The sequence below is a fragment of the Fistularia commersonii genome, chromosome 13 (assembly GCF_037954325.1).
Source record: "Fistularia commersonii isolate RoL2024-O1a breed Wild chromosome 13, RoL_Fcom_v1.0, whole genome shotgun sequence".
NCBI lineage: Eukaryota > Metazoa > Chordata > Actinopteri > Syngnathiformes > Fistulariidae > Fistularia > Fistularia commersonii.
The window spans coordinates 4,568,255-4,595,560 of NC_141296.1; the positions used below are offsets into that span (position 1 = coordinate 4,568,255).

At 38.7% G+C, this 27,306-nt stretch overlaps 3 protein-coding genes across 3 annotated transcripts; 2 read left to right on the forward strand and 1 right to left on the reverse strand.

The window, feature by feature from the left end:
- The first annotated feature begins 71 nt into the window (after window positions 1–71).
- pmf1 (polyamine modulated factor 1) lies at window positions 72–1,833 on the forward strand. The gene is made up of 5 exons (XM_086157792.1): window positions 72–298; window positions 823–928; window positions 1,091–1,191; window positions 1,362–1,557; window positions 1,680–1,833. The coding sequence occupies exons 1-5, from the start codon at window positions 81–83 to the stop codon at window positions 1,743–1,745; spliced, it is 687 nt and encodes a 228-aa protein (XP_086013918.1). The 5' UTR covers window positions 72–80; the 3' UTR covers window positions 1,746–1,833.
- A 1,483-nt stretch (window positions 1,834–3,316) lies between these two features.
- Window positions 3,317–6,435, forward strand: med19a (mediator complex subunit 19a). The gene is made up of 6 exons (XM_086158552.1): window positions 3,317–3,652; window positions 4,050–4,172; window positions 4,512–4,645; window positions 4,778–4,874; window positions 5,002–5,096; window positions 5,912–6,435. Exons 1-6 carry the CDS (start codon window positions 3,436–3,438, stop codon window positions 5,975–5,977), a joined length of 732 nt encoding a protein of 243 aa, XP_086014678.1. The 5' UTR covers window positions 3,317–3,435; the 3' UTR covers window positions 5,978–6,435.
- Window positions 6,436–6,635: 200 nt separating this feature from the next.
- slc43a1a (solute carrier family 43 member 1a) lies at window positions 6,636–27,292 on the reverse strand. The gene is made up of 15 exons (XM_086157793.1): window positions 27,056–27,292; window positions 22,571–22,731; window positions 21,312–21,504; window positions 20,081–20,136; window positions 18,893–18,969; window positions 12,575–12,667; window positions 12,129–12,262; window positions 11,920–12,047; window positions 11,228–11,374; window positions 11,100–11,135; window positions 10,861–10,993; window positions 10,306–10,435; window positions 10,111–10,184; window positions 9,616–9,739; window positions 6,636–8,802 (listed from the first exon to the last, which is right to left on the reverse strand). The coding sequence occupies exons 2-15, from the start codon at window positions 22,722–22,724 to the stop codon at window positions 8,605–8,607; spliced, it is 1,677 nt and encodes a 558-aa protein (XP_086013919.1). The 5' UTR covers window positions 22,725–22,731; window positions 27,056–27,292; the 3' UTR covers window positions 6,636–8,604.
- Window positions 27,293–27,306: the final 14 nt, after the last annotated feature.

The following is a 27,306-nucleotide window of genomic DNA, read 5'->3' on the forward strand; positions in this document are numbered from 1 at the left end:
AAATTCCCGTCCTTTTTGGACCTCCTCCCGCCCCGTAGTTTTGGCGGGTACTTCGGATTGTAAACAGGAACTGGAAAAAAATGGAGGATAAAGAAGTAGAGACGCAAGAAACTGTTGATAAAAATTGTGTAAACCGACTCACGGAAAATCGAAAGGATGAAGACATCGGACAAGTGCCCTCACTGAACTCAGAATCCGATTCTAAGCCGTCCGATGACAGTGAAGCGCGGTTTAGCAGAATGAAACTGTTCGATAAAGTCATGCAGAAAAGCCTGGAAAAGTTCATCGATTTTGCTAGGTGGGTTGAATTTCTGAGTTTTTACAGCAGAATTTTTACCATATATCGATTGAAATACAAATCCAGGTTGCTTTGGCATCGTGTTATTACACAACCAGCAAGCGGCAGTGGTGTTATAGTTACGTGTACGTATTTGCACAACTATGTATCGTTTACTGTTATATTGATATTCAAAGTGTGCAATCTGGAAACGTTTTTTCCCTGTACAATGAAATACTTATTTTTCCATATAGATAGAAATAAATGTACAAGCCAATGGACAGAAAATTCATATTTACCTTCATACGGTGGTTATGAGGAATGTACCCCAAACCAGAAATGACAATACATCGTTGGATTAAAAATATAATGTGTGATATGTTAATAGATGACCGAAATTATGTTTAGGAGTCAATTTATTTGTGTCATTTGTCTGGCATACAGTTTGATATCAGACCTCAATATATAATTTGACGGGTGGTATATCATGTAGTGCAGTGTCTGAGGTTTGACAAGTAGATTTTTTTCATTTATTCTTTTTATAGTTTTAATAAGTTTGCCAGCACTTTCCGTCCGCTGTACAAGAAAAACCCTCAGAGGATGGAGAGTATTCACAAGCAATTCATAGAAGAGTTGCGAAGGACTGTGCAGGTAATTGCGTCGTGTGAACTACACAACATATATAAGCTTTTCAAATAGATTTCTTTCATGGCATGGATTTCTTTCTTTCATATTTTTTTTTGACATTTTTTATCATCTCTCTGTCTCTCTTTCTTGATATATATATATCCCGCCTTTGCTCTCGCTGGATAGGAGGACATCAACAGACTGATTGAAGAGGGTCGATTAGAGTACAAGCTGCAAGAATTAGACAATATGGAGAATGCTGCCAAAAACAATCCAGAGCCAGCATGGTAAGAAAATACAACTTGCATCTTTTAACCTTCCCGTGTCTTCTTAAACCCTCTGTGTTGCATGAGAAGGTATATTGACACTCTAATAAAACATTTATAATGTGATTATTTATATTGCAGACCGATGCAAATCTAAACAAATGTTTTATTTTATCAATTTGTTTTTTCAGGCGTCCAAGCGGGGTTCCTGAACAAGACTTTTGCAGTTTTTTGATGCCGTACTATCAAAAGCAGGAGGCCTACATGCGACTGGAGCTGAAAAAGATACAAACAGAGAATGCGGCCTTGGCGCAGAAGGTTCAGTCTGGCAGAGAGAATATTGCACGGATTGAGAATCAAATTGCATTGGCTGTTGCTGACTGGAAGGTAGGATATATCACTGTGAATAAACAAGAATGGGATGTTTTGGAACATGTCTGTGCGTTATAATACTGGTTAAAATGTTTTAACTGCATTCACTAAACCGGCACATCATTGTCTACTTTCAGGAATCTGTCACAGAATTTGAAAGCCTGGCATCTTCCTTCTGCTCCGCAAATGTTTTTGATGCATGAGCATCAAGATAATCCACCTTCAGGTTGATAAACTTACTTAAATGTACATATTGATCATTTTTTAGTGTGCTTTTTTTTTTATCCAAAATAAACATCTAAATAAACTGTTGTGTGAGTTCAATCATTAAAAAATGTGTGCACTAGTATAGACCAGGCAAAGGGAAGTCAGACAAAAATTGTATGCCATTACATTATGCGGCAGGGTTGAGAAAATCATGTGTAAAATATGATTATTTAGTTTTTATTCAATTAGGGAACCAGATAAGTAATCTAAAAGTCAGATTTCCCTGAGCTTGTAAAAATTACTCATCTCTGGAGTACAATCAGTCAAAATTGTAAATTTGAACGGTTCAATTTCATGTTTTTAGAAATAATGAGCTAACATTGGTTTTTGGAATGCAGATGTTATAAATATTTATATCTATCCCAATTTAATTTGGGATGTCATTTTAATAATAGTGTAAAACAAATAGTGTAAAAAGTAGTGGACCATGCTACAGATATTTTACAACTCAGTGATGTCCAGCGTCATCTTCTATGCTGTTGTGTGCTGGGGCAGCAGGCTCAAGACAGCTGACGCTAACAGACTCAACAAGCTCATCAGGAGAGGTGGATCTGTCCTGGGAGTGGAGCTGGAGTCTGTTGTGCAGGTGTCAGAGAGGAGGATGCTGAGGAAGCTCCTCAGCATCATGGACAATGTCCATCACCCCCTGCATGCCACACTGCCGTTCTGTCAGAGCTCTTTCAGCCGTAGACTGATACCACCAAGGAGCTCCACTGAACGCCGCAGGAGGTCTTTCCTACCTGAGGCTATCAGACATTACATTGCATTACATTACATTGCATTTGGCAGACGCTTTTATCCAAAGCGACTTACAATAGAGGACATAGGGACTGCAAATACACTTGCAAATACACGATGCACAGGAAATATACAGAACAGTAAGCTTGGGTTAGTGAGGGGTTTTTTTTTTTTTGGACAGAGACACACAAACGTACACACATACACACACACACACACACACACACACACACACACACACTGCAGACTTTTTAATTCCTCTTCCTTCAGCCGCAGGGAATCTTCAAATCTTTGTACTTAAGACCTTAAAACACTTTATAGCCTTGACTTTGACACTTTATAGTTTTATTTGTATTTCTTATTCCCCCTCCTTTTTTTTTTTTTTTTACCGTTTATACAATTTCCTACTATTATTTATTATTGTTATGTTTTACTTGAAACTCTGGCACAACAATTTTCTGTGGAATAAATAAAGTTGTTCTTATTCGTATTCTTATTCTTATTTTTTTCATACTCTTGTGCACTCCTTATCTTTCACTTGTTACCTAAGACACTTTATATTTTATTTGTATTTCTTATTCTCCCCTTCTTTTTTTACTGTTTATACAATTTTCTATTATTATCAATTATTGTTATGTTTTTCTTGTAACTGGCATAACAATTTCTTTCGGGATAAATGAAGTTGTTTTTATTCTTATTCTTAAAGGTTGGATCCGGCCAAAGGGCGGCGCTGTGCAACCTGAACAATTCAAACTCCCGTAAACCCCGGTAGAAGAAGAAGGTGGCCAGTTGACACTGGATTAGCTTATTTTTTCCCCATTTCTACAGTAACGATCGAACGGCGTTTGTTTCTCCTTTTAATTAAACGCACTATAATTAGCAATAGATATGACGGAAATCTTTTCTAGTTTGTTTGGTCAAAGTGATACTCAGGGACCACCCGGCTCGTCCTTGGGTTTCGGACCAGGGAAACCTCCGCCGCCTCTCCCCCAAAATCAGGTGTCTGTGGCGGGGCAGATGCAAACGCAGGTCGCGGATGAGGGGCCTGTTCTGAGGAAGTCCGGAGCTATGAATGAGCCGTTTTACCTATTGCGAGAGCTACCGGGTACCGAATTTCTCTTGTATCTTTCTATACTTGAATTACATTTTGTTTACTCTTCTTGTAAAATTGACCTGAAATGTCGAGAAAGTTATAGATGCTGTTTGTAAACAATGCTAATCTTGCTAACCTAGCTAACATCGCAACTTGTCATTTCACCGGTTTTAGACCACCTAGCTTGCTAGTGAAAGTGTTTTTTAATGTATTTTGTATTCTACATTCCAAGTTGCTTTATATTAAATTGTAAAGTTTTATAATGTTGTTGTTGTTGTCTGATATGACAGGGCTTGGCATCACTTATGTAGTATTAGCTTCAACTGGACATATGTAACGGTTAGTCAGGGAGTGCCTTTAACATGCTGATCATATCATTTTGGTATTAATTGTATTTTCGTGTGTTTAGTTGGAAACGAATTAACTGGAAATACCAACCTCATCACTCATTACAACCTGGAACACGCCTACAACAAGTTCTGCGGGAAGAAGGTGAAAGAGAAGCTCAGCAATTTTCTGCCAGAGTTACCAGGTGAGTCAAAGGATGGCAATGTAGTGAAAGGAGGATTTAAGAATAGAGTTATTAAACAAAAACGAAACTGAAGCCACTTGTGTTTTGGCGTCAACTAAACACAGAGATGAAATGACATGGAATGATCTGACAGTGTTTTTCAAGCCAAAAGCGTCTAAAATCCTGAATGGAGTTTGAATGATAGTAACACCCAACAGTGTGCAGCCTGCTACATGAGTTAAAGGTGTTTTCTTTTTTTTTTTTCCTCAAGTTCCTCCTGGTTGAAGGTGCTGTTGATTAAGAATGTTGTTACCCCCTGCTGACTAACCCCTCCACATGTCAACATGTCATTTGTTCCAGGTATGATTGACTGTCCAGGTAATCAGGATGGTAGTTCATTGCGTTCACTCATTGATAAGCCCCCAGTGTCAGGAAACTCCTTCAGTCCACTGACTGGTGCTCTGCTCACAGGATTCAGACTACATCCAGGACCGGTAAGGATTGAATACATTACAAGTGTTATAGACACTTTTTAACTTTACATAGTAATTATTCACATGTTTGAAGTGTCATTGCATACTCTCAAAAACTACAAATACTGAATATTGTCTTTTTGTTTTTTCCAGCTCCCAGAACAATACAGACTAATGCACATACAGCCCCCAAAGAAGAAGAGCAAACACAAGCACAAACACCATCGACCACAGGATCCCTTACCACAAGGTAAAAAAAAACAAGCACTACTTGTTTGCAAGCTCGTTTACGCACACACTCACACACACACATTCACTTACACTCGCAGATATAAACAGTCAATGAAGTGCTCTTTTTTATTGTACTGATGTTGCAGAAACTCCATCAGACTCTGACCCCAAGAAAAAGAAGAAAAAGAGGGACGATGATCCTGACCGTAAGAAAAAGAAGAAAGACAAGAAAAAGAAGAAGGTAGGAAACACATTTCCAAGTATAATCCCTCATGTAGTACTATGTACTCTATGTAGTTTTGGAAATTGGCCTTTATTACGATACACATCAGACCATGTTTATTAAATAGTTTTCATCAACAAACCTCATACTAGGCAAAAAAAATCAAATGTATGTTCAAATTTATTTCCAAACAAAAATACATGAACATAAAGAAACATTATTGTTCTCTTAATATAATTCTTGCTTTCTTGCAATTCTAAACAAATAATGTCTATGTTATAAAATTGACAATTTGTATTGAAATGATGTCTGTAGAACTGTTGACGTGAATTAATAAAGTGTTCAGACAGTCTACCTACCAGTTGTTGTAACACCTTTAAACTCATTACTTTTGCTTTTTTGATAATAAATGGATTATTCCAATTGTTTTGTTTTATATGCATGCATATGCATGCTGCAATAAACTTTTCACTGTAGCTGTCTTTATGTAGCACTCTCTTTGGATTGAAACCGTTTTGATGGCCCTCACCTTTATATACAAATAGTTAAATATCGGTCTGTTGTAGGGTGAAGAAACAGATCTTGAAAAGGGACATGGGGCAAAAAAGTACCTCCCAAAATGGCTAAAGACAGTCAAAAATGACATTTGCTATGTCATCTGCTTAAACATCTAGCTTTCCAAAGTCCGAATCAAAAACTGTGCAACTTTTGCTTTTCCACTTCCTGGAATTTCAAAAGACCTTCCTGACCAGTCCTTTGTTGCCAGTTTCATGCTAAATATTCTCAGAGAGAAAATGAAAATTATTAACTGTTGATTTTCACAACCCTTCCAGAATCGCCACAGTCCCGACCACCCAGGACTCACCGGTTCACAACCCAACAGCAACAGTCTCAGATAGGCAGGAGCCCTGTGTGTGTGTGTGTGTGTGTGTGTGTGTGTGTGTGTGTGTGTGTGTGTGTGTGTGTGTGTGTGTGTGTGTGTGTGTGTGTGCGCGTGTGCGCACGCGCGTGTGTGTGTGTTTTACAAACAGTTGTATTCATGAAAGGCCATTGTAAGAGATAATCTATTGAAAAAATGCTAATGTTTATGTGGCGCATTCTTGAAAAAAAGGTGCAGCGTGTGTGTGTGTGTGTGTGTGTGTGTGTGTGTGTGTGTGTGTGTGTGTGTGTGTGTGTGTGTGTGCATGTGTGCGTGTCAGAGGAATGAGATGTTTTTGAACAGTGTAAATGGAGCAAAGCCGCTGTAGATTTATGAATGACTTCCATTGTACTGTATGTATGTATGTATGTATGTGTCACTTTGATTTTGTTCTATCTTTTGACCATTTTGCCAAAAACAAATAAACTTTGGTTATCTTTGCTTTTGACTCTTTTAAAGGTGTCTTGTTGATGATATTGTACAATGAGACACAGCCATGACTGTATTTAGTAGCGGCCCAATTTCCTCCGGGATCAGTTAAGTATTTCTGATTCTGATATTATACTAAGATATAATTGCTGTAAATATAAAGATTTAGAAACTGGCAATGCTTTTCAAATAATACCTCTTAGACAGCATTTGTTCTGATACATATTTATTTGCTAATGAAAGGCACAAACTCAATATATCAATTGAATACAAGATAAAAAGGAATACATTTGGAAAGCAGCAGAACAACCACAAAGATAGATTTTGTTCATCTAATTTAAAAGCACATACTCAGGAAAAGTGTGCCAACATTGACAACCTACATAAAGTTGTCAAGTCATGGCTTTGGTTTGGCAGAGGCTTTCACTTTACATTCACTTCTATTGCCACAAAGCCAAGATGGCAGTTAAAGGCACAGAGTTTATGTATTTAAAATTGAATCTCCATCCTTATCTATCTGCAGTGTTGAGAATTGCAAAATGCTCCTTATATAATAAGGAGAACCATGAAGAAAATAATCAAGATATTACCCTAAGAAATAAGCTGAGGATGTCTTTACACTGAAATATATGAAGTGAAAAAAAAAATCATTCTTTACAAATTGATTGCATAAGCATTGTGCTGCATTAGTGTGCGGTGCAAAATTATATGATGTATACGTTGATACTATTTTGTATTACCGTTTACTTTGAAAGGGATGGTTTTATAACCATTACTAACTGAAAATCCTTTTAATTCAACTTAAATCCTAAAAAAAACATGGGAAGAATATGTCCTACATCTGCTAATATATCATCCTGTTCAATAAACTAAAAAAAAAGACTGTACACACTGATATAGCAAATCAAGCAGTAGATGTCATTAACGCAAGACACCCCTTGGTTGTATTTACATAATGTAATTTTGCTGCAGGGTTTTTTTTCAACACAAAATCAAATGACACTAACAGCTAAAAGGCATAAAGCAAAGTATATGCAGTAAATCATCTGAGCATAAATCATGATTAACACACTACAACATTTGCTCATAATGACAAAAACCCTTCCCTTTTTAATGCTACGGTAACTAAAATACAAAAATACACTTAAATACATATTTTATACACACACTAGTTCATTTCTGTGCATAAAGCAGTACAAAGTGATTAATAACAATGACGCACACTGTGTGTCTCAATTGAAAAAAAAAGAAATCAGTCATATTTTCCTTGTGAATTTTTTTCTTAAATAGGATGCTTATGAATGAATAGACAAGAAATGCCCCCAGGCTGAATTACCTGCACCTCCCAACAAGCACAACCTGAATCCACAAGGAGAAATGCACTGACTGATGGTGTCTCTGGTATGTGACATTTGAATGCACTGTATTTGTATTTCAACATGTGAAACAGATAAAAAGGATGAACAAACAGGGGTCCATTGGAGAGAGACAGTACAAAAAGGAAACAGAGGAGGTAGATATTCCAGCTCTACAACCAGCCTATATGTGTGTTCAGAAGTCTGTATTTGTTTGAATAGCTGTGCTCTGAAAATACCCCAAAAGCTTCTTTAGAAGTCCAATAGTAAGATTTCCAGATGCTTAAAAGTCTCTGATAGCTTAGTTGTTTTTTTTTTGTCGAGGGGATTTCAGAAGAAAAGGCATAATTGGCTTTGTAAAAAAAAAAAAAAAAAAGCTTCATTGACAAAATATTGAAATAGTAGCTTTTCCTCATATTTTAAAGCTGTTCTTTGGTGTCAGCAAGGATTGTGATTCTTCTCCGAAAACTACTGTATAGAGTTCAAGTACCGTGATATTAGCAGTGTGTGCTTGTGAGTAAACTCTATGGCTTTGAATCGTGCTAATTTGGCTCTTCGACAAACACCTAAATAAATACACAGCAACAAAAAAATGATGACTCAGCACTAAAATAACTTCAACACTGATTCGGCACCGCACAAGGCAGATCCTATTTCTCTGTGATATGGTATGGTACGTATTTAGAAATTTTGCACCAAACGAAGAAAATGTTAGATATTTAAAAAGCTGATCGTATGTGAATGAACAGATTACTGCTTTTTAACAGCGCTAAGAGGAATAAATCCTACAACTCTCCATATCCTGGTTTGCGTCCCGTGGTTCTCAAGCATCCACAGCAGCCAGACCGTTGCTGTGGGGCTTGTAGCCATTGGTGTCCGTGTGGTTGAGTGCCTGCATCTCCTGGCCGGAAGCCCGCTTGTCTCTGGCCTCCTTTTCCCGCTCTAGGTGTCTGCGGTGGTAGAACAGGTAACCCGGCAACAAGAAGCCACTTAGAGAGAGGATCAACAGGCCCATGTTGATCTGAGGGATAAATGGCCAAAACAAAACAAAGCACTGCAGTTACTTTGCATATTTATGTCGATCTAGGAACGACGTGTCGCTGACAATGTTGCGTATTTAACGATGAGACTATTTGTACACTCGATGCTGCAGGATCGAACCAGATTTAGCTTTTTTCCAGAAAACTGTGACATTAGGAAGAAAAAGAAGAAAGAATTCTGTAGGTTACCATGCTCAGTTATACTCAGCAGACCGTAAGTGAAATTAACTATCAGCATTTAACTCGTGTTTGAACCATGAGCAAGTGAGAGTACAAAATATTAGATATTACGAGTAAATATTAATATCTGATACGTTATTAAACAGTATTCAATATAAAATATAAAATTTAGAATTCAAATATAGTATATAATATAAAACGTATGAAATTTACATGACAATATATAATATTGATATAATATGAAATATAAAAGAATATTAATATGTGCTTTGAAAGGGTTGGTGATTAATAATTTAGCCAGTGTACATCACAGTTACTTTATAAACTGTATATGAGGGATTTGTCTTGTACCAAATCATTTGTAAATAATGACTCGTGATTTAAGAATAACAACTTTTTCATGAAGGGTTTTACGATGAAAAGCATTTTCACAAGTTTAAAAAAATGAATCGTGGATTTGTGGTGACTCCTTACAGTGATCCAAAAAAAAAAAAAATTAATGAAGCTAAAAAGGTCATTTAATATGACATCAATTACATCGTGTCTCCCAGGAGAGGCTGTGGCAGGTTGAACGTGAAACTCAGTGCGACGAGAGGGTGAGACGACACACTTACCCAGTAAGGGTCCCCAAGCAGCGGGCCGACCATGGTGATGAAGAGCGGCTGCTGCAGCAGAGCAACCACGGCGCTGATCATGGACTGCAGGCCTGTCAGAGTGCCGAAATGATTGGATGGATATCTGTGGGAGGGACAGTGGCGGTAAACAAAAGCTCGACGTGTAAAGGAAGTATGAACGAAATGAGACAAGCATCTCTGTTGTGGAAATGCAGGTACACGAATGATATCAAACAACCTTCCATTGTTTAAAAGATTTGAAAGATTAGTATTTGACTAACTTGGTTTTGTCCTTCTTAAGGACAAAAAAAAAACCACCACATCCGTGTTTGTAACCACATCTGGTTGCTTTTATCACATTGTAAAATGCTGCTTTATGTTTATACACTGCTGTTAAACAACTGTAAACGATCTCAAATATAATACTGTCATAAAGTTGAAAGTCAATTATCACTTCATTACAGTGACGGTTCAGTTCGGGCGTTTCGAACTCACACAGCAGCGTAGAGACCTCCGCAACATGAATGGATGAAGCCTCGCACCATGGTGTGCAGGATGAAGGTCAAGATCTAGCAAAAAAAACGACACAAAAGCAAATCCAAGTCAGCAAAATTTTACTCCTTGATACCTGGGCTGGTGTCATTTTTGTACTCGAATTTGTTGATGTGTGTGTGTGTGTGTGTGTGTCACCTGGAGAGGCAAGTTGTCTATGAGACAGCAACATCCAAACGCAATCAGCAGCAGGTTGGTGAGGATGAAGGCTCTCATGGCATTAGTCACCTTCTGGATCTTACGGTCTCTCTTCGGCCCGCTGGTCTGTCTGAGCAAATGCACATTAAAGATTTAAATGTTAACTTTACCTCAAGTTCCGAGCTGAACTCTATCCATTGCACGGGAGTTAAATATTTCAATAAACATTTTCCAAACCTATGTCCTGGCAGGACAATCCTACCAACACGTCCGACTTAAAACAAAAGCGCATGATATTGTTCACACCTTAAATACATAGTATAGGGGTGCATTTTAATAATTTTCATTTTAACTCTACCCTGAAAAAACTTTCTATACTCAGAGGCACACATTTGTTCTTATAAAGAACATTCTTTTTAAATAAAGAGATGATTTTATTTTTTTGAATATTCAATTAAGTGGACATGGCTTTAAGTTCTCGAGGTCAAATCCTAAAAATAGCACACCGGTCTCTCACTGAGCAACTTTATACATGTGGTTCGTCGATGCATTTACTTCTCCTTGTCTGACGCGCCAGGCGTCTCCTCCGCACACTCCTTCATCTTCCAGTCCATGATGTATCCGATGAGAGGGCAGGTGACCAAGCATAGAAGCTGCAGGGTTCCAAAGATAGATGCGTAGAAACTCACTGAAATAGAAGATGGTTTCGGTTATATATATATATTAAAATCTAAAAAAGGTGTGCCACACACAGTCAGGCACAACGCTAACATCCATGCATTAATCGTGCTCACCTTTCTGTTCTGCCTCAATCACCAGCTGCTCGGATGCTGAAACAGAAATTTAAAAAAAAAAAAAAAAAAAATTGTTTCCATTAAAAACATAGAGCGAAAGAAATAGCGGTTGAAGCTTTGATACTCACGGTGTGTTTCGCCATGTGTGACCATAAACTCCAGCATTTTGTTCATTGCTCCCATGAAGAAGATGATCCTAAGCTGGGACATCCCCATGGTAACCAGGCTCCAGAGGAAAATGGGAGAGAACACGGACCGACGGAATGGAACAGCGCCTGAGCACATGGAGGTCATGTCTTATCCAGTGACAGGGTTACAGATATCTATATCTATATCTATATCTATATGTATATGTATCTATCTATATCTATATCTATATAACTATATATAGATATATGTATATAAATATATATCTATATATAGTTGTTTATGTATATATATAGATATATATCTATATATAGATATACATAGAGGCGTGTATATATATATATATATACTTTTTAATTCCTCTTCCCTCAGCCGCAGGGAATCTTCAATCTTTGTAGTTACAGTTAACAGTTAAGACAATTCATATTTCATTGTATTTCTTATTCTTCCTCCTTTCTACTATTATCTATTACTGTTATGTTTTTTTACTTGAAACTCTGGCACAACAGTTTCCTTCGGGATAAATAAAGTTGTTCTCATCTCATCTCATCTCATATATTTATATATGTGAAAGGGCTTGGAATCAGCTGATTAAGATAGATTTGTTTTAACAGTTGAACTGTTCATGGTTTATAAAACTTTTTTTTTTTTTTTGCCACGTTCGGTGACATACTTGGCGCCGCATTCGGCCCATTAGGAATCTTTTCTGTCGAGTGCTGGACGTCCCCGTTGTTTTGACTCAGTCTCTCCCCCACGATCTTTTTGTCCGTTGACGGCAGCTCTTTCAGCGCATGGATTTTACTATGATGCGGAAAAATGCACAGATCAAAACAAATGTTCTGATATCTTTTATCCAAGTGATAGACAGACTCCTTAACTAACCTGTAATCCACTTCATCGGGAGTTGGGAAGCCTTCTGTTGGCCAGTTGAGGAAGCAGTTGAAAAAGACGAACCCTGCCAGGCCCGCCCAGAGCCACATGATGACTTGGAAGGACAAACCAGCCTCATAGATTAGCTGGACGGATGAAAGAAGGATTTGAATTTTCAATTAAATTGCCTCTCCCGTTGGATGCATTTAAATACAACACCAATGCAAAATGACTTTGGAAATTTCAAAATTTAAAATCTTTAACTCATCCGTCATCAAACCATATATTTGAGCTACTTTTGCACTAAAATGCAGGATTTGAATAGTCATGAGAATCAGCTTTCGACTAGATGTTACAATAAAAATAATTTAGCACCCTGGTGATCCCGTGTGAACTTAAAAGAGTGCAGAGTATTTCAGACATGCCCTATATTTATACGTAAACCCTTTGTAGGTTACCTTGACTCCAGGAAAGGTAACAGCGGATGAGGCGTAGGATCCGATCATCAGGGACATGACAGTTGAGCTCAGAGCACCAAACATGTTCGGGAGCTGGGAAGAAAAACAAAGTGAGTCGCATTACTAGACTGTATCTGTTCTTAATTGTACAAACAAATAAACCAAGAGAACTTTATGAAGTCAGAGCAGTTTTCGCCGAACTGTTCATGTAGTCAGTCGTATTCACCAGCAGAGGGCAGGCAGGTAGTTTATGTCAGTGCGCTGGACCAGACAGAGAAATTCCCATTACTTCAAAGGGATTGAGCGAGCAAAATCTCATTTTTTGCATTTCTATTTCATGGCTCACTCTTAATTATGCTTCTGAGAATAAATAAACAGTAGACTCAACCTCTGCCATGAGGAATACTGGTTTCTCTGAGAACAGCGGATTTATACACTATTAGCTTGCATGTTGTGAGGAAATGACCCAGTTGGGTCCTGACCCCATATCTGAAAGCCAGACTAAGCTTTACTTAAACACACATCTAACATCTATAGTCTTGCACTTTCCAAAAATTCTTCCTGTCGGGATTAAAGATGTGAAATGTCTGTGAGCTGCGTGAACCCTGCCCAAGGGCATGCATGACACCCTGCAAAGGTTGCAGGCACCAGGCACTAATACATCATATATCAAGTCGACCTATTTACAGTAGTAAGTAGCTTAACTAACATAACAATGACCTATTGTGATGCCAGAACACTCCGTGTCCTTTGATTAGCTTAAAGTGGGTCAATCATGATTATAACATCACATGCGCAGGATTTTTAGATGCTCTGTCTGACAGACTCACTATTCTCTCTCAGTTCTGACCAAAGTTTCCCAAAACCATTACTGCCATCATTTCATTTCTCCGCTGGGGTTCGAGTTTGCCGACCGATGTCGGTGTCTCGTTTCTGACGCCCGGTCAGGAAATACACGAATTAGGAATCTCATCCCATTTTCATATTCCATAATTTTGGCATCTAAAATGTGGCTATGGGTATCACTTTAGTTGTAACACATGTCTGATGTTGCTTTTTTTGTGGGGAAACAAGATCATATTACCACAATGACAAATGTCAATGAATAAGGAGGGAAATTGTTCAGCTGTAAAACTTTTATAAGACTAAGACCTTAGTGGCCACATAGATATCCCTTGTGTTTTTCTTCCCTGTAGCCGGCAGTAAAGGAGGATTAACTATGTCTTTCAGAAGGTAGATGTTTTTTTGCATGGATTCAGGTTTGGCCCCTGAGTACACTTGACCTTCAGGTGAAAGGTAGCGCTTAGCATTCGTGTGTGTACGTGCACAAATGCATCCTGGGGGAAGTATTGGGCTGGTGCGAGGGCTGACACAATGATGCTGATGATATCAGGTAAACGGGAGGAAAAAAAGGCCATTTTCAGAGGATGCTGGGAGGAGAGACAGTCTGTCTGCAGGAGATGGGAAAAACATCCACAAGAACACCCGTCCTCATTCATCAGTTCTGAGAATCAAAATACTTCACGGCCGCAACAGTTATAGCCTCGGACCCTCTGACTACAGACGCTTGTAGAATGTAGGCGAGAGGGCCCACCGAGCACACACGTGAGGTTGCATCTCTTCCCGACGTTAAAGCAAAGACATTCCAGCCGTGTGAAATGACCGATAACCTATGTTTGCTCTCAGAAGACAAGCAGTTGCAACCTCAAAATGTCAAAGGATTTTGTATGTGAATTACAAAGCAAGAAAACGACCACTTATGTATGTGCATGAGCCAACGGCGGGCATGATTCCCACCAGGGTGCAACCAAGTCTTGTAAAAAAAAAAAAAACATATTTCACACACTGTCTCGCCACGCATGTCCTGCATGTTACGGAGATGTGGACAGACACACGTGACGGCGTTGAGGCACACGGGAGGTCAGCCGTCGTCAGTAAGTCCCCAACAAAATTAGATTTTGCTCTTCATTTGTCACTTTTCATCAGTTCAAGCTCCGCTCCCGGTGTGCTCACCCGCTCGGGCGTTGTGAGAATTGAGTTTAATTATGTACTCAACCACCGACAAAAAGGAGGCTTAATGAGGGCTGCGTTTTTGATGTGGACACGAGGTTGGATAAAAGGTGAAATAGAGAAGCAATAGGAGTGGAATGACTGTGTATAACAGCAAGCTATGACAGAAATGTTAAAAAGGGAGGTAGCGGGAGTCGCATTTTTTGGTTTGTCTGATCTCCCCGAGACCCAGCTGCAGCCCTTCCCTCCGTGGAGCTCCCAGCAGGAAACACTAAACCACAGCTGATTAACACTGGCTTGTTCTCTCCAACTCAGCTCTCTCCCTCTCTTTTCTTTTCAAACATAATCTGTCACAGTGTGCACAGTGGTCTCGCACAGCTGCAGCAGACTTTTTAAGAGTTGTAATGTAAAGATGTGGCTGATAACAAGTCATCCGCTCTGTGTATGGAAGCGTCGAATCACGGCACACGTCTTTTTCTTTCTTTTTAGAGTAAAGTGTGTTTGTGACCCCGATCGTCCCGATGAAGTGGTTTCTTCTTCCTTAGACTGGCTTCATTTTGATGAGCACGAGTTAAGAGTGACAGTCGTTGCACCTGCGGAGCGGAACGATCCAATATTTTGCTCAAGGAACAGTCAGTTGATACTGTTACGCATCTCTTAAAATAAATTGACGCAAATCCTTCAGTGCCAGTCTGACAAATATAATGTGGATCATTGCTGGTACTAAAGGAACCAGGAAATCCTGGAGGTTTTGTTTGGCCACTAATACACTAGAGTAAATTCTTTTCTTATGCAACAGTGGCCTCATGTGAACTTAAAAACCAAAGCTGTGTCTTAACACATTATTTGCTGTTAAAAAAACTTTGGGCATGTTTCAAAACTGTGTTTTGTTTTTTTAACTGTTTATTTTAACTGGTCTCTATGTTTTGCAAGTTATAACAGTTGCTTAATGGAACAATGTTAGGGGAACTCTCTCCTCATTTAAATAATATTCCTGCTATATTACACTATATTGCAGGCTATATTCCTGCTGTATAGAAACATGCTGTTAAAATAAATTTTAAAAAACTTTCTATTTGTCAGAATCAATTGTTTTAATTAAACAGTATCTTGACCTTTTTGATATAAAGATCACAAAATATTTCATCTAGCGTCAAAACTTGACCCACTGCCGCTTAAGGCTTCTTATGAATTGTCATGATTAAATACTTGTAAATAATGACTAGACTCATTCAACAACCACTTTAAATTTAAAAATAAGTCTGCCACAAAGTAAAGTGATTGAATTACAATATTTCACTATTTTGTTGTTTTCAAATTAACACCTGATGTTTGACAGTTCACAGCTTTTGCAAGTTATCAGAAATCACGAGTTTGTGTTTGTTTGTGTGTGTGTGTGTGTGTGTGTGTGTGTGTGTGTGTGTGCGTGTGTTTAAGCGTTCAAATGTGTCCTTTGCATAGTTCACATGTGTACTGGCCTCATTGTAACTTTGAGAGTTAATCACAATCGCATGCCATATTACATTGTAGCTACATCAGCGCAACAAGACTGGGAGGTAAGTTTGATAAGGTTGATTAGTTTGAATTTACAATGACGAGTGAAGTGCAGTGTTTTATTACAAAAACAAAGCTACGTGTGCTGTGTGGGCCAATGTGGGAACAACCATGTGAGCATGTTCTGAGCAGCAAAACTGCTGGTAGGGGAATGGTAAAGTAGAGGTCAAACAGGGATAAGGACAAGCTTGTAGTAAACATCACTTAGAAATTCTTTTTTTTTTTCATTCTATTTTGCTCCTATTCCAGTATGATAACTTATAATGTATGTGGTGGTAAAAAAAAGACTAAATTTTGTTAATTTCAGCTGCAAAGGAAATGAATACTTTCACTGAGATTATGCTTCATATTCAACAGTTTTTGAAAAGCATTCCATCGATCCATATGATTATGGGAATGTTTCATAAGCTAAACAATTGAACAAAGATTTTGAATACTGATTCAGGTTTGGCTTCAAAGGCCTGCTTCTTCAACCGCATTGGTTTTGCTTCAGTGATCCTGTAAATCCTGTTTCTTGCCTTTCAGTGACAACATTTGCATAGACTTCATATAACATCCCGCTGCTCAAAGATATAGTTAAGAAACCAGGTTTAAAAAAATCCTTGCTTGAATTTGACTGCAGGGAGACTTTGCAACTTGATGTATCACTTTTGATGATGTACTTTTAACTGTTGTGTAGCCTTTCTGAATATTCATGTGTTTTACACATGATGAGATAACATACTCCTCTTCAATTTGCTTTTGAATTGCCTACTTGTTCAAGTTCTACTTGAATTTTATCCATTTATTACTTAATGTCCTTATTTCGAGAAAAACAACCTCGGTCCAAAAATAAGTCTGAGGTACAGTTGAGGGGATTCAGTGAGGGAGAAACTCACAACTCAAATATCCTGCTTGGCAAAAACTTATATTTTCTTTAAAAGTTAGGTTATACAAACAGATTTTAAACATACAAGTTTTATTTCATTTTTGAGTAAATGTAGCTATGAGATTGTATTATCTTAAACACCTCCACTGTCAACACATCATTTAGACAATCAATAGCTTCTACTGTTGAAAAGAAGGAACATAAATCAATTTATTAATCAAATATACTTCAGATATAATTTGGGGATATGTTACACACATATTCTGTTATTAAAAAATACAATTTTCTACATTTAACGCTATAGTCAATTTGGCCTACATTTGGAATTTGCTCCTATTTTATCTATTTTTCTCTGTCTGTTACAGTCACATGTCACATATCACATGTCACATATCAGGGCAAACTGATTGTTTTTGGAAAATGTCTGCTTTTTGTTCTGATCATTTGAGATTCTGTGCAGAGACACACAATGAGACAGATGTCTAAAGTCAACACACAGGGGTTGGGGGTGTGTGTGTGTGTGTTGAGGGGGTCAATATTCAGTTTTGACTTTCCTTGACATCTGTTTCATGAGTTTTTCTCCATGTGTACATAACCAAGCATGCACATTTGTGCAGCCACATGTGTGCACAGTCATGCAGAGTTTAAAAGACTCTACAATGATTTTTTTTGTCAACTGCTGTGTAAACCAGAGTAACACGCAAGAGGTTTATTTCTAGAAAGCAAAAGGGAAGATGGGGAAGGAAGAAGATAAGGAGTGAAGTTAGGAAAAACATGGGCCACCGGGTGGCCTTGACGGTGAGAGTGGGCCGGGCTTTGGGGGGGTGTGCAATCGAGCGCGGACTGTTATTGGTGGATTCACAAATAGGACTTTCCATGGAGCACATGTCCTGCGCAACTTTGATGGAAATAAGCAGACTGTACCAACAATAGGACAAACATAAATACTTGGCAGGACACCGAGAGGCAGCAGCAGCAGCAACAGACACTCAACCATGTTAGTACCAGCTGAGATATCACGTGCAAAAAATACAAGCTTGACAAGAGTGTAAACAAATACAGCTCCCAGTCACAACATACACTGTTTCCTCAGCTGGGACAAATACAGGCTGTGACCACGCAGACACTCTCTGCTACCAAAATCTTTCCGTTCACTTGTACCAGGAATATCTTTTTTATCTGCACACCCGCTACGTAACACTTCACTTTTGACATTTCACATTCACATGAACCTCACCACACGTTGCTGCCACAAAGCATATTTTGGTTGTGATGAAGAATCTTTAAAGTTCCCCCTCTTTTTCTCTTATGGCAAGGCTCAGCGCGTGCTCACTGCGCTATTAAAAATTGTGTTTAAGACATGAGGGATCACAATGTGAGACACAGATAAGCCAGAGAGAGGTGGATTTTGTTCACCTTACAGTTATGATTGGATTAAACAAGGAATCCAGAAATACAGTACTTGTATGGAATTACAGTTTTTCCCTGAAGGCAAATATTAAGACATTTTCCAAGTATTATATGTCGGGTGGCTCCATTTTTAACTGTCTACAGGGTCAAATCATATTATGATGACCTATGAATACATCCAAAACAAAGTCCACAACCCAACTGTGAACAAATAGCTGTCAGAGGACCAAGGAGTTAATAAAATATGATGTAAATAATAAAATATATTTTTTAGAAACATAACTAGGCTGGTGCCAGGTGCTAGGCTGATGTGGACTTGACTGTGGAGGGACACATAGTTGAAAGACACAATGATTTGTCTTTAAATTCCCAAGTCAGTCCATTGATGGTCATAAATAAACAAAATTGCATATTTCATCCAGAAGGCATGATTATGGGTGCCTTTTCAAGTGAAGTTATAGGTCAATATATCTCACCGTGAGGGAGGTGAATGTAAGACAGATGCCTCCAAAGCCGTTCAGTGAGAGCGCCAAGAAGATGAGAGCTGACAGTCCTAAAGATGAGGAGAGCAGCGAGGAAGAGTTAAAACGGACAAGGGGGGGTGCAGCTTTTTCACAATCTGGAACAGTTACAATAAAAATCAAAGATGTACTCCGATCCCTTAGGGAGCTTGTAGTAATGGTTGGGGGTAAATAAAAAAATAATCCCCCATTATCAGGAGAAACATACTCAAAATTCAGTTTCAGCACAAAAATAGATCATAACAAAGTCCCATGCTAAGTGTTAAGTGCGCTACAAATTAGTGGTTGATAGAGACCCACCTCTAATGTTTTTTTTGTGTTGAGAAGGTATTTTCTGTTAAATTCCCCTTGTAAATTTACATATGGTTCAACTTTTTAGAGCAGAGATATTCTACCTTTATTATAGCTATCGTGCTTTTTCAATGGAAACGTATTATTGATGTTCATTGAAATGCATTCTTTTCACCATCATTGTGCTTATTGCTATCACAACATATATGCCTCTTCAGAGGGCTGCTATCCTCTGGCTTGTATGATAGTTGTTGAATGGTTTTGGGTGACATGAAGACAGCAAATCTCATTAAATGCAACATTATTTTTCATGAATAACCACATTACACTCAACATGATAAGTGACAGTAGTCGACCTGAGCACTGCTAAAAATAGTTAATATGTCTTAATAATGAAATATTTGTTTTGACAGCAGTTAGAGGTACCCTCACCAAAAAGCACAAAAAAGATCATTTTTGAGGGGGGTGTAATGTTATGTCAAAATGGATCTGTTTTTAGGTATATGTTGCTCCTCTACCTTAATTCAGACATTGGTAAAACATTCATTGGTGATGGTTAATGTTTACAAAACAAATCATGATCTTTTCCAGTGCATATTTTTACATATTAAGGCCTTAGAACCAAAGTTTAATGATAATAGTGAGATTTCACCTTCTCGAAACACACATTACTAGATGTACTTGGTCCTCTTTCAATGACAACCTTTGGGACATCATTTCATCTATGCCCATCTGTTGACTGGCAAACTGTCATTGATAAAATGCCACCGAGCACGTGGCACTGCCCTTGTGGCTGAGAACATAATTAGCTATGAGGACATAGTTTGTTTATTGTACTTTATTTATACTCACTTGGGGGGTCATAAGCAGACACTGCCATCATAATACAGGACAAACCAAAACAGGTACTGTAACAGAAGGATGAAGAAACTGTGAGTTTTTTGCATTCCCACAATCACAGCATATTGCATTCATACACAGATACAGTTGCATGAATTAGAAAATGCAGAAAGTCAGAGAGCTGTTTAAAAAAGGGACATCAGAACCAAGAAAATGGTTAAATGCCGATTCTTGTGATTTACACATTGCACCCTGCGTATCCCCCTCCCCATTTCAAGAACGGCGGTGTAAGTTGTACAATGTTTGAAAACACGGGACCGGTGAAAATGTGCACTGAGCTATTCACTCAACTGAAAAGACTAAATATTTCAGTGGCATAAGCAGCCAACATTTTCAATAAAATTTAATTCCAGATGACAACAATCATCTGTCAACAAGAATCTCACAAAAAAAACCACTGACCAAGCATTTCTGGCAGATTATTGCACTGCTGAAAATATGTACAAGTTGAAACGTGAAGTGAAAGCAAGTACAAACACTAGTATCCCAACAATATTCATAATATCTATTAAAATGACTAACCCCAATACTATGTGAACGTAATGTTGAGCGTATCATCACATGTACTTAAGGACATAAATGCTCTAAATAACTCTGCAGAATTTCCCCATTGAAGACAATTCAACATTTTCAAAGAAATCTGTGTCTGTTGCTCCACATTTCTTTGCAATGTCCATAATGATACAAGTTAATCTAATCTTATAATAATCTTATTAATTGTGTTGTAGCAGCAATGTTTCAATGACAATAAAAAGCATTCTGATTCTAATCTTGCTACTAACTTTTCCAAACTGCATTTACCAGAACTATACTGCTCAAAAAAATAAAGGGAACACTTGAACAACAAAATGTAACTCCAAGTCAATCACACTTCTGTGAAATCATAGTGTCCACTCAGGAAGCAACACAGATTCATTTTGACTTGTTTTAAGGACATTACATCAAAGTTGGATCAGCCTGGAGTTTGTTTTTACGCTTTAATTTTGAGTGTGATTCTTATCCAGACCTCCATGGGTTGATACAATTGATTTCCATTGATCATTTTTGTGTGATTTTGTTGTCAGCACATTCAACTGTGTAAAGAGCAAAGTATTTCATAAGAATATTTCATTCATTTAGATCTAGGATGTGTTTTTAAAGTGTTCCCTTTATTTTTTTGAGCAGTGTATTTTGGATGCATTACCTTCCAACCAAGCGGATTGGGCGCGGCCCAAACCTGTCCATTAGAATTCCAAGCGGCAAGGTTGTAGCGCTTAGCAAGAAGGAGCCGATGGTGAATCCCAGATTCAACATCTCCTCCTGGTCCACGCATGTGAGCCATTCCTCCACCTCACCACCAGAAAAGTTGCCCAATGACACAATCACGGAGTCATTCACTGTGAGAACCAGAGACAGGGAGCTATTTGGGAAAACATACTTAAAAACAACCAGCAGAAAATATTGCAATATATCTGTATTTGTAATTGAGAGGCTTTCAGTCTTAAGTCAGTGGCTTCCAATAGAGGTTTCTCTGTTTTCACATCGTAGATGATGTGCACACGAGGACTCACTAGGCTACTTCTGTAAACATCCCAGTATAATCACTTCACAGCTAAAAGATATAAAATGTTTGGACCTCCACTGGGATGAAAAAGCATCAGCGTAACTAATTTTTTCAAAGAGGCATATATGTGGCCCTCTTTTGATCTGACTTTGTGTCCAATTTGGCAGCCAAATTTAATTAAATCAACTGAACTTGTGATTTCATTATTTCTACGTTCAGCTCAGGAAAATCCCAACCAGTATAACGAATGGCTGCTTCTGTAATTGTCTTATTAACATTTTCACATTTTCAGCCCTTTTAAAATGTGCTATTTATGTTTCAATATGTTTCACTGAATTGATATATTCCGTTTTTGCATGTCTTTTTATTTGTATTATTGTGTTGTTGTCCTCAGCTCTCCCTTGGTGTGCTGTGTTGTACATTTATGTGTGCTTCCTCTTCTAGGCCTGAGTCTGACGCTGTCACCAACTCCAGTGGCGGGGCATCCAAAAAACGAAGATATGTGATCATGATGTTTAGACAACAACTATTTTGAGCGACTGTCGCTGTTACTGTGACATCATTCCCGCATTGTAATTGGTGAGATATGCGTTATCAGTGAATAAGCGTAAGTCCTATCATATGATGATCCTCATATCCTTATCTGTGAGATTTCAACTAAAAGCATGGCAAGTGAGAGCCTCTTATCTACACTACACAAAAGTTACGTGCCAGTTCATGCAATAGATTTCCGATTTTATACAGAATTCTTTATCTTTTACTCTTTATACAGATTTCTGTATAAAATCAGAAATCTATAACAATCTATATTGTTTATACAAAATAAACACAAAACAGACCCATGTGTGTGTCTGATGTGCCTATTAAATTATATGTAAAAGAATCACTGGTGGTTTTACCAGAGCACAGGTGGGAGTAGAAGCCCTCTCTCTTCAGCATGATGAGCAGGGACCCCCAACCCAGGAGCACAGCCGAGCAAAGGAGGTTCTCAATCACAGCCGTCACTGCCATCCACCAGCGCCTCCTGTAGGCCTGGAGGAGAGAGGGCGCCATCGTCGCTCTGCGGCAAAAGAGACACGGGTGAAAACGTAATTAAAATTAAGTAATACGAAAAAGGAACAGGGTGGCTCAATCAAAGGGTGAAAAGATGAGGAATTATTACAAAACCCTTTAGATAATCTATTGTCTATGAGTTATTTTAGTAAAACAAATAAAACAGATGTGCAGTTGAACCAATATAGAATAGAATATTTCTTTTATTATCTCACAGTGGGAAATTTTCAAAATGCCCATTGGGTCTTTGTCTCCTAAAAAAAGAAAAAAAAAAGATTACAAAACTTTAACACCGTATTGATCATTTCAAAAGTCACTGCAAGACACTTTGCAATGCCTATAAAATAAAACTAGAAAAATCTTTGTGCAACCTTCTGGATATTTAGGGAAATGACAGAGAAATAACTAGCCCATTTATGGAAACAATGTCACTGCCTTAGCTGAGTGTAGTCACATTCTTAATTTATGTGGGTTCACCTTTGCAACCATCAGCTGACTAGGGTAACATCCAGTCGAAACCTGATACTTCACACTGTTACTCTGCTGGTACACCACATGAACACATGTTTCCAGTAGTGATCCAAACGGTGTTTGCTTGTTAATTGTTGCTTCTTACATTTCATACATATATATATATATATACATATATGAGATGAGGCGCCAATGCATTTATGTGGAAATTTGGGTGTACTGATTTGGGTCCTGATACCTTGCAATTCATTGTCCTCACAGTGATCCACCTACTGGGCTGCGACCACAACCACAATCACTCTTGGTCTGAGTAAAGCAACCATGCAGAGTCTTTATGCTTTTGTTCAGAAATAGGGTGGCATATATATATATACACACACAAATATTTATATTTGTGAACAAAAGAACATTTTTAAGTTGTGGCCACAAATAATTTATTTATAAAACCAATTTTTTTTTTTCAAAATTTGGTTTGTTCCTTAGGTAAAAACAGGAGGTAAAACAATCATTTTAATCAGTTCATGTTTAATTTTGGACAAATGTGAATATGTAATGCAGACACATTGACATTTATAGTTGCAGGTTTGTGATGACCATCCCTTCTGGGAACTTTTAAACAGAAAGTGGATGAAAGAAAAAAAGGAAACCAACAAAGGAACATAAAACCTCCAGCACATTAACTTTCCAAAGTCATACTTTTAGGTGTCCTTCTACCCATGTCATCTCCACAGAATAAAGAATAAACTGATCATTTAATGCATTGCAATTACAGAGAAATTGCCCTGAAATGATAAAATCGCTTCCCCGATGAGGCGCCAATGCATTTATGTGGAAATTTGGGTGTACTGATTTGGGTCCTGATACCTTGCAATTCATTGTCCTCACAGTGATCCACCTACTGGGCTGTGACCACAACCACAATCACTCTTGGTTTGAGTAAAGCAACCATGCAGAGTCTTTATGCTTTTGTTCAGAAATAGGGTGGCATTTAAAAAAGAAGAAGATAGTCCCATTTGAAAGCTGCTCAGCATTGAATTAAAGGAGGAGCAGCGTCTATGAATAAAGAGACTTTGTCTTAGGGTGATTAGAAAGGGTCAAAAGTGAGACATAGAACATATAGCTTGAGAGAGATGACATGACTGACCAAATAAAAACATGACAGTGGGGAAAATATAACATACAGGACAGATCACTGTAACCCGTTACATTAGTGACCAATATTTACAACATCTGGAAAACTTCTAAGCGAGAAATGATCCAACTATAACAAGCTATTAAATGTGGAATTCAACCAGGGAGTGCAGGATGGGGAGAGAGGCGGGAAAGTCAGGCACTTGATTTCAGAGGAGGTCAGTACTTGAAACAGAAAAGGGGCTCTTGTGTGTGTCTCGTATGGGAGAAGAGAGAGGACCTAATGGGACAGATTAGTCTCTGCGTGTGCCCATGAGTCTGCATCTGTGCTCATGAGGCGTGTGTGTAATGCGATTATCCACAGTTCAGCGAACTGTGATTGTGCTGAAAAGAGAGTTTAAGGGGGGTTGGGGGTTCTTTTGTAAGTGAAACTCCATCCTTACTCACAAACGTCTCCCTAATTCTCACCACCAAGGCGACAGTGCAAGAGGGCACCAGTTCAAACACTGCTGTCACTCAATCCCTATGCGGACAGTAAAGAGGGCAGGATTACCCTCAAATTGGCCATAATAATTAGAACAATAACATGCTATTTAAAGACGCACGCGTGTTCCCCTTTCCCTTAATTTCACACTGGTAAATGCCTGCAATTGTACAGTTTGCAGGAAAACTAACTTCAGACCACACATCACTGAATCCATGGCGTTTGCATGTGTGTGTGTGTGTATATATATATACATATATATCGATGTATCATGTTAACTACAAAATTGCTCAGTTAATTGATTGATGAGTCAATCAAGTGCAGAGTGTATGTGTATTGCTACGCAAATACACTTGAAGTCACTCCTCAATGAGTGCTGCCATGGTAAGTTACTAAGCGTGTGTGGGGGGTCTATGTGTCGGCCTGTATTTATGCCAAGAAGCCAGTCTCAGTTGCACAATGTAATCACGATACATCTCAATTTTCCCACTTTCTTGCTCTTTCTAGTTCAATAGGAGTGAAAAGCAATTCATTTATTTTTAATTAATCCCTCATGGGGATTTAACCCATCATGGATGAGGAGTTGGCTGCCGTCTACCAGCGCCAGGGGAGCAGTTAGGGATTCAGTATCTTGAAGTGCCAGGAGCTGGGATTCGATCCAGGCACGTCTGGCTCCAAGAACAAGCACTCTGCCACCTTCGCCATGTCATCTGCAAGAAGTAGATCCATGGAGGAAGGCTGGCCATGTGACGAAGACGATAAGGTTGAGGTCAACGCACATCCATGGGTTCTCTAAATGAAACAGTTTATCTGTCTGAAACAGTTTATAAGTTATCTTAAAGGTCGTGGGGTTCGTAGAAGTGCGCATGCGCCGTTCTGGACGATGCAACGCCACCCCCCAACCTAGCCAGGTGAGCTTAACGTACACTGATTGGTTAGGTAGTTATTTACAAATAAATTCACCAGAAAGGAAAATGTTAACATTGTTAGCCACTATTCGGTATAAAACAGTTGTGTTTGTTGTGAAAAAGACCCTACTCGAGCCTTCCCGTCGGTGCTTCCCCTCTAACCCGGCTCGACTGTCGTCTCGTCCCCCCCCCCCCCCCCCCCCCCCCCCCCCCCGCGGGGATGTTTCTGACCTCGACCGGTGGTGTTTATCAACCACCGCGTGACAGAAAGAACCGTGGCGCAAAATCTTTATCCTCGCCAGTTTCCAAGTAAATAAACCAATCGCTCTTAAAGATTCTATCCATTAAAAAAAAAGACTAAAAGGGCTAAATGCTGACAGAGCAGCTGTTTCTCCGCGGGCATGACCTCATCCCGGGCTCCGGTTACCGGCATCGTAGGCCCGTCCAGCGCGAGCGCGCTGAGACGTTTACGTGTCGCCCAGAAGCGTCGTAATTTTTAGATTCCCTAAATGCGGACCTTGATGCGGCCTGGGAGTCACATTCCTTTTTATTTTATTTCAAATTTTACAAATTTACTTTTTACAAACCAATAAAACCAATTGAACAACAGAAAAAACATTCACGTTTACAAATATGCCATTTCTATAGGACTGTTTAGATGTGTAGATATTTTAGTTTATTTTTTTTTCAATTTTGCATTTACTAAATTGTCTAATTGATAGGACTAATATATATGTAAGCTTTTGTCAAGGGACTTAAGAAAAGTTCATGAGAAGAAGCTGTTCTCAAACTGACGGATTCGTTGCGGTTGGGCAGTTAAGACACGAAGGTCGCACAACTTTTGTTGTTGCCATAGATGCGTCTGCGATCGTTGCTAATAATGTAAAACAACGATTTCCTGAAATGTGGCTTCAGTGGAATTTAGGAGCTACAAGAATGTGTGTCATTATACAAATGCTGCTTGCAGGCTGCCGTAAAGCGGTTCCAGTCAAAGACGTTTCTCTTGCTAAAAGCAGCTGTTACTCAATGAAAGGGGAGAGTTGTTGTAAAGCATGGTCTCTCTCCAACTATGGTCACTTCCGAAATACCCGTTTCACTGGTCTTTTTTCCCTGCCTCGTTAAAGTCCCATGCGAAACCCTTAATTTGCACACGACTTTAATTCATTTCCCATCAATAATGGAAAATGGAAAAATGGAAAATGGAACTTGCAATATTCAAGATATAAAGTAAGAGTTATGCCACGTGGGAGTAACCACAGCCGGTTCTTCCAGATTTCGCTGCAATTTATTACAGGAAAAACTAAAACTAACTAAAAGAGTAAACATTTCTTACTTACTTCGGTTGCTTCTCTGGCCAGAAAGGAAATACTTTGTTTGTATCAGAGGCTTTTCGTGTCTCACTAAATGGAAAAAAAGTACAGTAAAATGATGCTCTTTCAAATAGGGCCTGTTTTCCTAGAATTTGGTAGGAAGGGGGGCTAAATTACACTATAAACCCAATTTGCTCCCTGCGATTTGTTTCTTTCGAGAGTTAGTTTTCCTTCCTTTGTGGCCGTAAACCTCTTTTCTGTCCCGGGTTTCATACAAG

Bases quoted from the DNA above. Each gene is read 5' to 3' on its own strand.
- pmf1 (XM_086157792.1), top strand. From the start codon at position 81: ATGGAGGATAAAGAAGTAGAGACGCAAGAAACTGTTGATAAAAATTGT. The intron at 1,192-1,361 runs GTAAGAAAATAC...TTGTTTTTTCAG, and splicing joins AACAATCCAGAGCCAGCATG to GCGTCCAAGCGGGGTTCCTG. The intron at 1,558-1,679 runs GTAGGATATATC...GTCTACTTTCAG, and splicing joins TGGCTGTTGCTGACTGGAAG to GAATCTGTCACAGAATTTGA.
- med19a (XM_086158552.1), top strand. From the start codon at position 3,436: ATGACGGAAATCTTTTCTAGTTTGTTTGGTCAAAGTGATACTCAGGGA. The intron at 3,653-4,049 runs GTACCGAATTTC...TCGTGTGTTTAG, and splicing joins CCTATTGCGAGAGCTACCGG to TTGGAAACGAATTAACTGGA. The intron at 4,646-4,777 runs GTAAGGATTGAA...TGTTTTTTCCAG, and splicing joins TCAGACTACATCCAGGACCG to CTCCCAGAACAATACAGACT.
- slc43a1a (XM_086157793.1), bottom strand. From the start codon at position 22,724: ATGGCGCCCTCTCTCCTCCAGGCCTACAGGAGGCGCTGGTGGATGGCA. The intron at 11,375-11,919 runs GTATGTCACCGA...CCATGTGCTCAG, and splicing joins TGGGCCGAATGCGGCGCCAA to GCGCTGTTCCATTCCGTCGG. The intron at 9,740-10,110 runs GTGAGTTCGAAA...TCCCTCCCACAG, and splicing joins GGAGGTCTCTACGCTGCTGT to ATATCCATCCAATCATTTCG.